Source organism: Xylocopa sonorina, chromosome 10 (assembly GCF_050948175.1).
Source record: "Xylocopa sonorina isolate GNS202 chromosome 10, iyXylSono1_principal, whole genome shotgun sequence".
In the NCBI taxonomy this organism is placed as follows: Eukaryota; Metazoa; Arthropoda; class Insecta; order Hymenoptera; family Apidae; genus Xylocopa; species Xylocopa sonorina.
The window spans coordinates 3,366,966-3,380,482 of NC_135202.1; the positions used below are offsets into that span (position 1 = coordinate 3,366,966).

A 13,517-nucleotide genomic window follows, 5' to 3' on the forward strand; every position below is an offset into this window, starting at 1 on the left:
TAAATTGATAAATAATAAAAACGCGCGAATAAAATTTCGTATAACACTGCGAGAACACAGAAACGGAAGCAACCCCTGTTTATCGATAGTTCAATATGCCATCGAGATATCTCGAAATAACACAGTCGAACGTACAAGATGGCGACCCATTAAAGAGTTCGTACGTGCGTGTAGTTGTTTTATGCAGTGATTCTACAGTTTTTTTCTTAATAATATTTTACAAACCATAAAGATGGGGTAAGTCAAAAAGTCTAATGAACCTTATTACATAAATCTAAAAGTTTTTGATATTGTTACCTGAAAGGATATGCATTTAAAATGGTAGTGTTTACATCGTGTATACTTACATGATCTTCTGTTTATTTTTGGAGTAAATGTGACGCATTTTTAACAAATCCATGGTATTATCGGTATAATACATAGCAATTAAGTAAATTTGTAAGAAAATATTTCTTCTCTGCGAACTTCTATACTGATTTATTGAAAAAGTAACCTAAATTTTGTATGTTATAACTTACGTATTTGGCAATTAATTTTCTTTAATATTACTTGACTTCAATCAGACAAATACATGATAGTAGTATTAATTTAATTTATGAAACAATAGTATTCATTTTTATCTCATTAAATTATATTTATATGCTTAATTTATGTATACATATATTTTATTCTAGTAAACGTAATAGTGTACTAGTACTATTACGATTAATAAATTAAAACTGCTGTCACAACATTCATGTGTTATACATTAAATTAACCGTTTAATTATATATTCCAGTACATCAGATTTAGAATGTATAGAGTCAAAGAGAGATATTGGTATAGATTCTGAAGCAGACATGTTGGTTGACCAAAGAAAGAAAAAGAAAAGAAAGCATAAGCACCACAAACATAAGAAGGATAAATTAATTGAAAGAGAAGATGGAAGAATAGAGCGCCAAGAACGGTGCGTATAATATATATATTTTTGTCTTAATACAAAACTTCTAAAACTAATATGAACCACTTCACTTGTTCAATGTTATTTAAATACATTTTAGAAAAAGGCATAAGAAACACAAACGACCTAAGAAGGAAAGAGAAGTTGAGAATGGAGCAGTGGATGACAAAACGCCACGTACGGTTCAAAAAGATTTAGGTGTAAATGGCAAAGTAAAAAATTCTTTATTAGAAGTAGTTTCTACCGAAGAGAGCGAAGATGAAAAATTAGTAGATTTAGATTCAGATGAAGTAGATTGTACAATCATTGAGGATGATATTGATCTCGAAGAGTTAATGAAGCAAAAGGTAAGATTCTGATTGGTTAACATTTTGTTAAGAGTATTGTGCTGATAATATTTTACTAATGTTCTAATGTTTATGTAGGCACGGTTACAAGCGTGTTTAGTACAGTACCTATCAGATGAGTCTGAAAAGGAGGATAAGGAACCGGATCAAGATGAAGTAAAAGCTACAGAAACACCTGACGTTATACTTGTAGAAGACGATAGTGAAAATGACAATATACCCCCTGTAAAACGGGCTAGGAGTAAGTCTGGTAGTAGAGAACGCAAAAAAGTAGCAAAACCTGAAAGGCGTGTAGTGGTAGATATGACTAGGGACCGTAGGAGCCGGGAAGAGCATAAAGATAAACGGAGAGAATCGGAAAGGAGGAGGGACGAAAAGATTCGTACTAAAGACGAAGCCAGGAGAGAAGATAACAGGAAGGATGATAGACCAGTACGTAAAACTACTGACAGACACAGAGAGGATTCCCGAAAAGAGGATAGTAAAAGGAGAACTGAAGATGATAAACGTAAAGACTCTATTAAAAAGGAAGAATCACGTAAAAGAGAACAAGATAGAAGGTAAGTTCAATATACAGTTAATTCTCCTATAAGACGATTATTAGTACTGCGTTATAAGAAACTCTGAATTGATGCAAACCAATTTAATTCATACCTCGTTAAGTGAAACTCAGAAGTAAGTACATATTAATCAGATTGATTCTTTCCGCATTATTGAAAACCACATTCTCAGAGCACCATGTTATGAAATAAAACATTACAAATACAAAAGGCAATATATATCACAAATTGTATTTTTTGAATTTAAAAGGTTATGTACACGAAAAATCATTAATTGCAATCGTCAAGTGTAATAGAAAAATTCATACCGTAGATAGCCTTCTATATAGAAAAAAAATACAACAAAAAGTAATCGTTTAAGTACAATCCATTCGCTATTGAGCAAAGAGAACGTAATCGTAAGAATCGAAGCGTAGCTGTACTCTTTCCCTTACATTTGAAACGCATTATTTTAATAACTGTCTAATTCTACAGAGAAGAAGAGCGAAGGCGGGAAGTGGATCACCATAATTCCAGATCCCGTAACGAGTATAAATCATTAGATAAAACCGATAAACCTAAGCGCGACAGCCGTGATAGGGTAGAGAGCCGGGAGCGACAGAGTAGTCGAGACCGACACGTGAGTCGCGACAGGCACGTTAGTCGAGACAGGCATGTAAGTAGAGATCGTCATGTCAGTCGTGATCGACACGTTAGCAGGGATCGACAGATCAACCGAGACAGACCTGCTAGCCGGGATCGCCATGCTAGTAGAGATCGACCGGCTAGTCGTGATCGACGAAGTCGAGACAGGCCCGCGAGCAGAGAGCGCCGCAGCCGCGATAAGAGAGACAGCAGGGAACGTCACGCCAGCCGAGATCGGCATAGGGAAACCAGAAGCAGCCGTGATCGGAACGACGTACGCGATCGACGTGACAGTCGGAATCGCGAGAGAATTAGGGAGCGTTCACGAAGTACAAGAAGGTCTCGTAGCCCTATCAGAAGTAGACTGGACAGAGATCGAAACGATCGGTACAAACGCTCCAGATCACTGTCTCGAGGTAGAAGAGATCGAGACAAACACGGCAGAGATCATGACAGAGACAGAGAGAAAAATGGTAAAAGAGAACGCAATGATAAATTCAAAGACTCTCTATCAGAGGGGCTCAAAGTAGAACATTCAGAAAGCTCGAGTGAGGAAGATATTAGAGATATTGATATTGAAGAAGAAGAAGACGAAGAGGCCATTATAGAACGTAGAAGAAAACAAAGAGAGGAATTACTGAAGGTACGGTAATTTAACCGTCAATGAAAACAACCAATTTTAAACTAAATTTTTAAAGACTTGGACATTTTTTTTTAAGTACAATATATCTTTAATAATAGCCTTAAAAAATCGTATAAAGATATTGTAAACAAATTCTAAGAAAATATATTCTTATCATTTTTTCTTAACTACTTTAATATTGCAAAGTAATAACTGTAAATTTTCATCATTATCTAGAGATTAGGTGGACCAAATGAGGACTCGAATATGTCTGCTGACATAAATACAGTTCCTGCGACTCCACCTTCAGAGAGTCAATCGAACACGTCACCCAAGTCGATAGAGATTCCATCTAATAATAACGAATCCACTTCAGAGAGTCATACGCCGCCACTTCCTGAGAAACCAAAGTCACCGCCACCCCCACCAATTAAGGAAAGAAAATCCAGATTTGAAGATGCTTCATTAGAAGAGGTCGATAAGAATGAAGATATGAAACTATCAGAGAAAATTAAGCAGGATGAAAAACAGAATGCGAAAAAGTCGAATGAGTGGGACATGTTCGCGGAGGCTGATAATATTGGCGATTTTAATGTGCGTTTATGGTCTTTGAAGTCTTTATCTTTTATTTTTGCTGTTAAATATTACCGTTTTCTTCACAGAGTCCCACTGTCGAAGGAAAAGGACAAGGTGGGCCGGAGAACCCAAGTTTAACAGACAATTGGGACGACGCAGAAGGATATTATAGGTAAAATATATTTTTTCTAACAGTATTTCAAATAAAAAATTCATTTGTCTTATTCCTAGAGTACGCGTGGGCGAGACATTGGATTCTCGATATGTTGTTTACGGATACACTGGTCAAGGAGTATTTAGCAACGTTGTACGAGCTAGAGATACTGCTAGAGGTAATTTGGACGTTGCTGTAAAAATAATAAGGAATAACGCATTAATGTAAGTATATGATGTATCGATCTTTTATGCGATATTAAAAATTTATACCTTCCGTTTATACCTTCCTTCTTTATCTAGGCATAAAACTGGTCTGAAAGAATTGGAAATACTTCGAAAACTGAATGACGCGGATCCAGAAGATAGATTTCATTGTTTACGACTTTTCAGGCATTTCTTTCATAAAAATCACCTATGTATGGTTTTTGAACCTTTAGCTATGAATTTAAGAGAGGTAAGTATTTGTTACTCGTTAATGCCCTATGCATTATTGTTCGCTACACGAAGCAAAAATGTTATTTAGGTTTTAAAAAAATATGGGAAAGACGTTGGTTTACACGTTAAAGCGGTAAGATCGTATACGCAACAACTTTTCCTTGCTCTCAAGTTATTAAAACGTGCGAATATTCTACATGCTGACATCAAACCGGATAACATTCTAGTCAGTGAAAGTAAGCTAGTATTGAAGCTCTGTGATTTCGGCTCAGCATCTTATGCCCATGAGAATGACATGACATCGTATTTGGTATCAAGATTTTATCGTGCGCCAGAAATTAGTAAGTATTGTTCAGCATGTTAAGCGAATAAGATAATATTTATCAGATTAAACAATTATTCTAATCTCTTGGGTCGCTTTACTTTATTTACGCTTTAATTATTCATAATTGATGATCGTTTAATACTGAAACTCAAGAGATTAATTTCTGTTTACTTATCCACTGTTCTACTTTAAACCAGCTTTTAATAGCCGTGCAATAGCATGCGCTTTAAAACATGGCTAAGAAAAGCGATTTGAAAATACATGTAAATACATACTTACTAGATACGAAACGAAACCAAATTTCAATAGCGGCTAGATTATAATAGTCGCACGTTATTTTTTTTTTTAAAACATTAAAAATGGCAATTGTGTACGTGACAACTCTGATACAAACCGATCTAAACCTACAATTGGGGCGATCCCCACTGTTATAGTGATGTAATGACGGTTACCACCGTGCAGTCCAAGTAACATTGATATTTTCTAGTTCTTGGTATACCGTATGATTTCGGAATTGACATGTGGTCCGTCGGATGCACCATATACGAATTGTATACGGGAAAAATAATGTTTTCGGGCAAAACGAACAACCAAATGTTGAAATTCTTCATGGATCTAAAAGGCAAAATGCCTAATAAGCTGATTAGAAAAGGCTTATTCAAGGACCTACATTTTGACTCTAACTGCAATTTCCTGTATCATGAAGTTGATAAGGTCACGGAACGGGTAAGTTGTCTTTCTACTGTTCTTTCCATCCTTGTTTAATTGCCGCCCGGTAAGTGATTCAACCGATCAACCTTAAAATTCTTCTTAAAGAACGAGGACACGTGTGGATGATGAAATTACTAATACATATACTTTTAGGAGAAAGTTGTAGTGATGTCTACATTGCCCGCTACTCGTGATCTGAACGCTGAACTGGGCGGGAATTCGTTGCCACCTGAGCAAAGCAGGAAAGTTGGACAATTGAAGGATCTGTTGGAGCGTACCTTGATGCTGGACGCAGGAAAGAGAATCACTGTGAACCACGCCCTGGCGCATCCATTTATACAAGAAAAGATCTAGGTAACCCTGTCCGGGGTCCTTACCACATCGGAGAATTCATTGACGTAATTTTTACAAAAGAGAATGTTTTGAAACCGACACCGCTAATGATTCCGTTGTATTATCCATAAAAGCATTACTAACATAATGCGGTGTCTCCTTATATCGAATGTCCTGTATCCGTTTTTAGCAGAAAGAGGCGGTGCAAAACTTTCATATTTCGATTCGTTCCATTTAAATGAGAAAAAAAAAAATGAAACAGAAGAACAACTACTTTCAAAATAATAAGCATGCGTCTAGAACGAGAGGAACGAAAATTTATTTTGGATCATACATATATATATATACATATATACATGACATTGTACTCTATCAAACTGAATTGTATTATTTAATTAACGATACCTATTGCAGGTCAATAGAGTGCAATATTTTTATATTTATTAATACCCACTACAAACGATGAATAAAACGTTGGAGTTCACCATCGATGCATTTATCGACGATCATAAAAAAAAAAATACAGCATGTTTGTACTTGGCTCAGATCAACGTAGTGTATCACAAAGGGCGTAAAGATCTTTTTTTCGTGTTTCAAATTTTTTGAACAAAACTGCTTAGATTTAGTTTATTTCTTCTCTTTCTTTGTGCACAGCAGCGATAAAGTAATAATACCAACACTGACGAATACTAGAAGACGAAGCTCGACCAAATGTACGTGAATAATCGATATAAGATTCATCTGGACGAAAAATGAAAACTGGGGAAACAAAAACGTGACCGCCTCTTTCAGCAATGAACTGGCCATCGATACTTAGCATAATGGTGGTACATAGATTTTCCTTTTTCTCAATATTTCGAATATTCAAGGCGCGACTTCCTTTTAAGAAAATAACACATAAATTATTATATCATAATATCAATAATGATCACGATGCGTTACGTTCGCGACGAGGAAGTACGTGTTTGCGGAATTGTAAAACCTTCACGAATCTTGATCGTATAAATTCACGAACACGAAACGTCTTTTACTTTTGTTCTTCTGTGCCGTCGTGCGTACATGCACGAGACGGCATCGAAGTTTAGTAACAAGGAAACTTGTGTACTGACGAGGAAGGAACAAATTGTATAGTAAGTAGGTTATTGAAAAATAAAATGACACATGCTTATCAGAACGAGAAACAAGCCCTGTATTTTATACTTTCAGTCTTAAATCGCGCGTTGCTCTGGTGCAAGTGATTATAGAAGCACGCGAAAGCAACGTGTATTTAACCGATTGTAATCTATTTTCTATCTATTAACGAAATGTTAGGTAGACAACGTATAATTTTCAGGAAGTGCTGGACAAAATAAGTTATTATGTTTAACACTCAATAGTTGTCGGCTGTTAGTATATTAAAAAAACAATCACTTAAACGTCTGACAATTCGCATTTATCTAGATCATCAATGTAAAAAATACATGAGGAAATAATAATGTATATATTTGCACTGAGAAATAGAACGTTCGAATTGCATTATTACGTAAACCGCAAACATTGTTTAATGCTTGTCATTAACATATAGTTACATATAGATATATATAAAAAGTAACTTATGTTTCATTTCAGTAGACACGTTCATTGATAGTAGCTTACGATTTTGTATCGTTAGCTTCGTTACGAATTTCTTTTTTTCTTTTTATACCTTTATTTAATATTACGTTCTTTCTTTTTATAAGATGTACGACAGAACGTCAATGCTGTTTGAATGGTTCATGGTATATGTATTTATTACGTGGCAATATTGTACGAGACTGCTTATGTTTCAGATGAGTCTTCGATTCGAAACATCGTTAAGTGCGGGCGGACCTTTCATGGGCTTTTAACGCCGATCCCGTTGCAAGGTATTCATGGGGGACTGCCTTATGGGATATTTAGCATATCTCGTTAAACGACATAATTGCAAATAAAAAAAAAACCAGCATAATTACATCTCTAACGATCATCCTTGTTTTGCTCTCTTCAGATGCAAATGATATTTCTTTCTATTTCTAAATTATATATTTATCTATTTCTAAATTACTGTACATGATTTCATTTCAACAAACATTGTTGCAACATTACATTTCTAAAGATGATCAATGCAATACTAAGTTCTTAAATTCCATTACTTTATTTATTATTTCAATTATTACTTTATGCAAAGCATGAATATTTTAGTTGTTGTTTCTTGTGATAATATGAGGGATTAAAAGAATGCTTTGTTAAATTTAATTAATTAATAAGGGGGAGCTAGATGTTTCGGGCACATTTCAATACAGAAATAAAATGAATACATAAAAACATAGACTGCCTTATAGTTTTCTAATTGGCTATTTGGTAATGTTTCACTTGTAGCCCTCCCTGTGAGGAGGGGAGGCAATGGAAGAGATGATGAAATCAGTTGGTCGAAAACATGATGGTGATGATGATGGAATATGGGGTGAGATCTCGCAGCATGCACCGTTGACAACTATGTAAAAATGATGCCTATCACTATAAAAGGATCAGCAAATATTTAATATAAATTTATATCAACAGGAAGGTTTGTCATAAAATTTCGTTGAGATTAATGAAACCGTAAGTACGTGGACAGGTAAGGTATATATATATACTCGTAGAAAATACGAATTATCGTCAATCACCTTCAAGAATATTAAACTACTCTGTTCGATACAATTTTTTACATTCATTACTATGTAAGTATAGGTGACATTAAAAAGTGTATGATACTAATTTTGATGGATTTTAATTTTCAGATTAATAAAAAGAAAGAAAGATTTGGAACGTAATTACGATATGACAAATGAAATTTCTAAACGCTATATATAAAATGGAAATTGGCGCCGGAATAAATTGGACATTTATACAATGGGACAATAAAATTTATTTCGCATTATATTTCAATAAAGTCCATATTACATTTATGTCAATATATCTCTAATTTCAGTATGCGATAACGATACTAATTATTTATTCAATGTACATATGTATTTTGTGTTTAGCTTCGATTTATCTCCTAGACACATTGCTAATGTCTCAAATACTCATATCTAAGTGACTTAATAAATACACATTCATATCTATTTTGATTCATAAGCCTTAAATGCTCGCGAAAATGACGAGCACATGATAGACTCGTGTTGTACCATCGGAAGTAGTCTTACGAAAAAAAGAACTTTTATATACACAAATTATGTAAGTATAAGGCTCCCATTTGAATTCTTCTTTTATCTTGGAACTCTTTTGGTCGCTGAAAATGTTTAGTCACGCTTTGGATAATACTGAGTTAATACTTTGGCTAATTCCTGTGCCAACTCCATTGTTGACGCACATAAGACTCTTCTACTCAGCACATCAAACGGTCCACCTAAAAGTAAGATCAGTCATGTAAAACTGCCCAAACAATACCATACATTTTTAATTAAGAGGCACTATATAATAAAATAAATTACCTGCTGGATCTATGCATACACCACCAGCTTCCTTTATGATGATTTCACCAGCTGCAACATCCCATGAATGAATACCAAACTCAAAAGTAACATCTACTGCTCCAAAAGCCACCATGCACATGTTTAAAGCCGCGGATCCAAAGGCTCGTATCCTAGTAAAATATCGTTGATTAACAGCAAAACCTACAAATCTATTTAAAAAGGCAAGTCTAAGCAACTGGAATAATATATTTTACCCGTGAACTTTTGTAATTAGTTTGGTTACATTTTCCAACACAACTTTGATTCTTTCCGGTTCTCTGCTTGTGCCCATTTCCAAAAGTAGAAGAGCTTTACTTAGTTCTTAAAAGAAATGAATATTTTTTTAATTTTATTTTCCTAGGGAATATTCTACATTAATCAAATTTCGATGTAATCCAGTGCGCATCTTAAGAAACAATCACAGTGTCTGCATATATAGATATCTATACAGTCAACTCTCTCATAACACGGTTAATTTGTTTTATAGTACTTCGGAATCGTATCATTAAGTCATTCTATATAGAAAACATGTTATAAAAGAATTATTACAGTTTCTGCACCGCGTTCTATCGAAATCAGATTTTCAATTTAGTATCTAAAATCAATTAGAAAGAGAAATACAACAAAATTGTATTATCTAAAATAATAATATCGCGATCGTGAATGTGATTTATAAAAATGAAAGAAAATAGGAATCAAGAACATAACATTAATTAACTTCGATTACCTTTTACACCAGAGACATTAATGGGAGCCCCGTTCAGAAACGCACCCTGACCTTTGCGCGCAGTAAATAGTTGCTCCAAAATCGGATTATAGATTATACCGATTTCAGTAATCTTATTAACAAGCAATGCAATCGATATACAAGTATGAGGCAAGCCGTGCACAAAGTTCATCGTGCCATCGATCGGATCGATGATCCATGTTGGGGCGTCCGTTAGTTCAACTTTTTTTCCAAGCGCGGTATCCTCCTCACCGATAAATCTACGAAAAAAAATATATTTTTATACTTAAAAAGTTAAAAAGTCAATATTATTATCGGTACAAATTTCCATAACACAGTTTAAAATATACCAAATTTTTTCATTTTATGTTAAAAAAGAATTTGTACCATATATATTTTTTTTCTTCAATAGACGATATGCGTAATTTAAAAATGAAACTTCATTAAGTATCATTCCTTTTAAAAGTTAGGAAAGATTGTTTCAGATATAATTTGTAATGAGTATGTATCAGTTTGGCGAACGGAAAGTTTTAGCGACCATTTGACGAGATCTTTCCATGGCGGACCCATGCAGCTTGCTCCAAACACATGTAATGAGTTTAAATAGGATAAAATGCGGTCTAATGTTCTTACTCTGCAGATAGGGTCAAATGGTACTCCATTAAATTCGTTACTTTATTTGATTCGAAAAGGAGCGCCTCATAAAAGAAAAAACATATACAATTGCGCGTGATATGTAAAGATATTATTTTTATTGAAAAAATTTGATAATTGTTGCATACATGTAGAAAGACGATTCATTGTACGTCGATAACTATTCCACAAAATGTTTTGTATGTACCATAAGTTATTATAAAAATTTTAAATTACAATATTCAGAAATTTTAAATTAGAAAATTTTAATATTCGATGCATGGAACTTATATGTTCGAAGTGGATATATCATGGTAAAATAATGGCGATGCTCTGTTCTTATGAAAGGCGAATATATTACAGTGTATTATAAATATATGTAAAACATACTTATGATCTGGAAATTTAGACGATATTCCCTCGAATAACAGTTTCTCAACTTTCTGATCCCATTCGGTGACGAAATCGATGTCAGAGGACTTCGTCATTAGATCCTTAGGTTGGTTAATCCCTTCCCTTATGATCTATAATTTCCACAGATACAATTTAATTACGCAACGGCTAATGTGAATTGCACGGATTTTCAAAACGGAGTCTTGTGGCGTTAAATTTGACAGAACAGCCGACGTAAATTAAGATATGTTAATTAGAAATTTGTAACACTAGAATCGCTTAATGCAAAAACTGTCAAAATCGCCAGAAATGATAAATTTATAGTAATTCATTTTTAAGACTTTCTCATAATTTTTCGTGAGAATATGTATAGGAAAAATATTTCCGCTTTAGATTTACATTTTTTTAAATACCTTTCTAGAAAAAACTCATGAATTTACTCATGAATTGAATTTATCCATTTAAAGCAGGTGTTTTAATTACGAAGAAACCTTGCATTAGGAAATAGTTAGGGTTACGAGTCTATTTTATTCATTTAATTTCGTACAAGAAAACACTGTTGACAATATAAACAAAATCTTCTATATATTTCGTTACAAATATCATAAGTAATAAGGAATTATATTCGTTATCGTTTTATCGTTTTGTAACATAGTTCGATAATTACTACGATTTTACTATCTGTAAAATTCCTCACTTATAATCATTTTACGTAACTCAGATATGAAAATTAATTATCATTTAATTAGATAAAGCGGGGTCGTTGAAAATTATAGGTTATAAATTACACTACTTGAGTGTATTGCAACACGAAGCACGACAGAGGTGTGTTTCATTCAACTCAATCAATCCGCTTCTTAGAAGCCAAACAACCACTCAGATGCCCGCGTTTATGAATTAGCCAGCATTATCTATTATTCTCGAACAGTCGGCGCTACTGTGCATAATAAAAGGCATTTAAATGCAGAACAAGGATCACTAACGTGAATCAAATATCAATGTAACGATCGATTTCAAATAAAAATGCACGCGTCGCGCATCGATGCTGTTTAAAAAAATGTTTGATCGTTAAACGTTACTGTGTTAACATTAGATAAAAAGAATCCATCTTGAACAAACACACTGCGCTACCTAGATAAGAGCTCTGTAGAAATTCGAAGCTACGTGCAAAATCGATAAATGTAACTTGCTATCGGCCAGGAATAACTTCCTACATCGAACAGCTCGTTTGCTTTGGTCGTTTCCATCGATTTGATCAAAGAAAATATTACTTACGGAGCCAGCCTCCTTCACCAAATGAAGGGCGGCTATATAACATTCGTTTGTATTAGCCATGATTTATTTGAAACGTTCGAAATAACGAGAAATAATACGCGAGTTCAGAGTACCGGCATGGACGTCACTAATAAACACAAGATACACGCACGATGCCAACGGCTAAGGAGTAACTGACGTAACAGCTTGTCAGGTTGGTTTTAAAATGCGGCTATACACCGTCATTGAAATTCGCGAACGAAAGCGATAGTGGCGACACGGCAGAAATCTCAATTTATACGAATCGCCCATAATTATGGAAAAGCGGATTATTTTGCCGTTTTCTTTTACAGTAAGAACTAAAATTAGTTGAAACGATAAATTTAAATAGTTGTTAGAAGCGTCGATCATGATATCGCTACGTAGTTTGAATACAGGAATTTAATTTCAAACTTGAACTTAAATTCAGGCTTGAGCTTGAATTCAAAGTAAACTATAAATCAGGCGCGAAATTTGAAAGATGTTAAATTGAAACGTAGAAAAATTACGTATTAATGGATAATGCAATTTAAGGGGAGGGAGAAACAAATGAATCAACACAATTTCACTTAACAGACCAATAATAATTATGTCCTTCAACATAGATATATTTACATACAGATGCTTTTGCATTATTCGATATGTTATACATATATATATTCTTCATTTAATATGTATATATATAGATCAGTATCACACATATTAATTAATTTGTTCCGCGAGGAATGATATGTATGTGACGTGTCCCAATCAGGGAACACGGGGCAACGTTTCTTTTCGCTCATCTTACACATAATATAACAATTGTAAAACCAGCCTTCTAGAAAATTACGGTAAATGCCGTCTTTCCTTTCGCAAAGTGCGTTAATGATCGTGCGTATACTTATAGGATTCCCATTCCTTTTTACAGGACAACAAAGGTATTGTAGAAAAAAAAATTATTTGGCTAAAATTGATAATATTTTCCTTCTCGTTCCCCTTTTTTCTTCGATACCTTATTTCTAACATACAACTAGAGAAAATAGAGGGCTATGGAGGAAAGATCTTACGGTATAACTAACGGACTCGCAAATTTTGTACAGCGTTCTTTTAAATATATACTTAATTGCAATTTCTACAGCCAATTCTTACAGCATAAATGCATTCGTACTATCAGTTATCACTGAATTTCCTCGATAATGTTAATAGCACTATAAATTAACTACTTAGAGCGAGTACGAGCATTCTCGTTATCGGCAACGATACATTCGAAACTGAAGAAGGAACGCGAAAAGTAAGCGTAAATAAAATTTATCAATAATTCATGGCCGGCTAAACTTTTACTAAGAAAATACTAAATTTTTCTATC

The 13,517-nt window shown here is 34.0% G+C and overlaps 2 protein-coding genes across 10 annotated transcripts; one reads left to right on the forward strand and one right to left on the reverse strand.

Annotated features, from left to right (window-relative positions):
• Positions 1 to 101: 101 nt before the first annotated feature.
• Positions 102 to 8,580, forward strand: Prp4k (Pre-mRNA processing factor 4 kinase). 9 transcript variants are annotated; one of them, XR_013102397.1, is made up of 16 exons: positions 102 to 237; positions 779 to 946; positions 1,041 to 1,287; positions 1,366 to 1,847; positions 2,322 to 3,114; positions 3,331 to 3,687; positions 3,756 to 3,841; positions 3,901 to 4,047; positions 4,126 to 4,279; positions 4,349 to 4,601; positions 5,073 to 5,311; positions 5,450 to 5,694; positions 6,044 to 6,200; positions 6,284 to 6,456; positions 7,438 to 7,512; positions 8,006 to 8,580. XR_013102397.1 is itself a non-coding variant. In XM_076902748.1 (12 exons), the coding sequence occupies exons 1-12, from the start codon at positions 233 to 235 to the stop codon at positions 5,648 to 5,650; spliced, it is 3,132 nt and encodes a 1,043-aa protein (XP_076758863.1). In that variant the 5' UTR covers positions 102 to 232; the 3' UTR covers positions 5,651 to 5,777. The 9 variants fall into 9 exon arrangements, 1 of the variants encoding a protein (XP_076758863.1); XR_013102396.1 differs by having other exon boundaries at positions 6,287 to 6,456; XR_013102399.1 differs by having other exon boundaries at positions 6,044 to 6,181.
• An 86-nt stretch (positions 8,581 to 8,666) lies between these two features.
• Positions 8,667 to 12,284, reverse strand: LOC143428140 (inositol monophosphatase 1). The gene is made up of 6 exons (XM_076902852.1): positions 12,152 to 12,284; positions 10,874 to 11,007; positions 9,851 to 10,110; positions 9,339 to 9,444; positions 9,103 to 9,254; positions 8,667 to 9,017 (listed from the first exon to the last, which is right to left on the reverse strand). Exons 1-6 carry the CDS (start codon positions 12,209 to 12,211, stop codon positions 8,911 to 8,913), a joined length of 819 nt encoding a protein of 272 aa, XP_076758967.1. The 5' UTR covers positions 12,212 to 12,284; the 3' UTR covers positions 8,667 to 8,910.
• Positions 12,285 to 13,517: the final 1,233 nt, after the last annotated feature.

Excerpts from the sequence above, each read along its gene's own strand:
- Prp4k (XM_076902748.1), top strand. Across the intron at positions 1,288-1,365 it reads AAGAGTTAATGAAGCAAAAG|GCACGGTTACAAGCGTGTTT; the intron begins GTAAGATTCTGA and ends ATGTTTATGTAG. Across the intron at positions 3,688-3,755 it reads ATAATATTGGCGATTTTAAT|AGTCCCACTGTCGAAGGAAA; the intron begins GTGCGTTTATGG and ends TTTTCTTCACAG.
- LOC143428140 (XM_076902852.1), bottom strand. The coding sequence starts at position 12,211 with ATGGCTAATACAAACGAATGTTATATAGCCGCCCTTCATTTGGTGAAG. Across the intron at positions 11,008-12,151 it reads TGGTGAAGGAGGCTGGCTCC|ATCATAAGGGAAGGGATTAA; the intron begins GTAAGTAATATT and ends TGGAAATTATAG. Across the intron at positions 10,111-10,873 it reads TCTAAATTTCCAGATCATAA|ATTTATCGGTGAGGAGGATA; the intron begins GTATGTTTTACA and ends TTTTTTTCGTAG.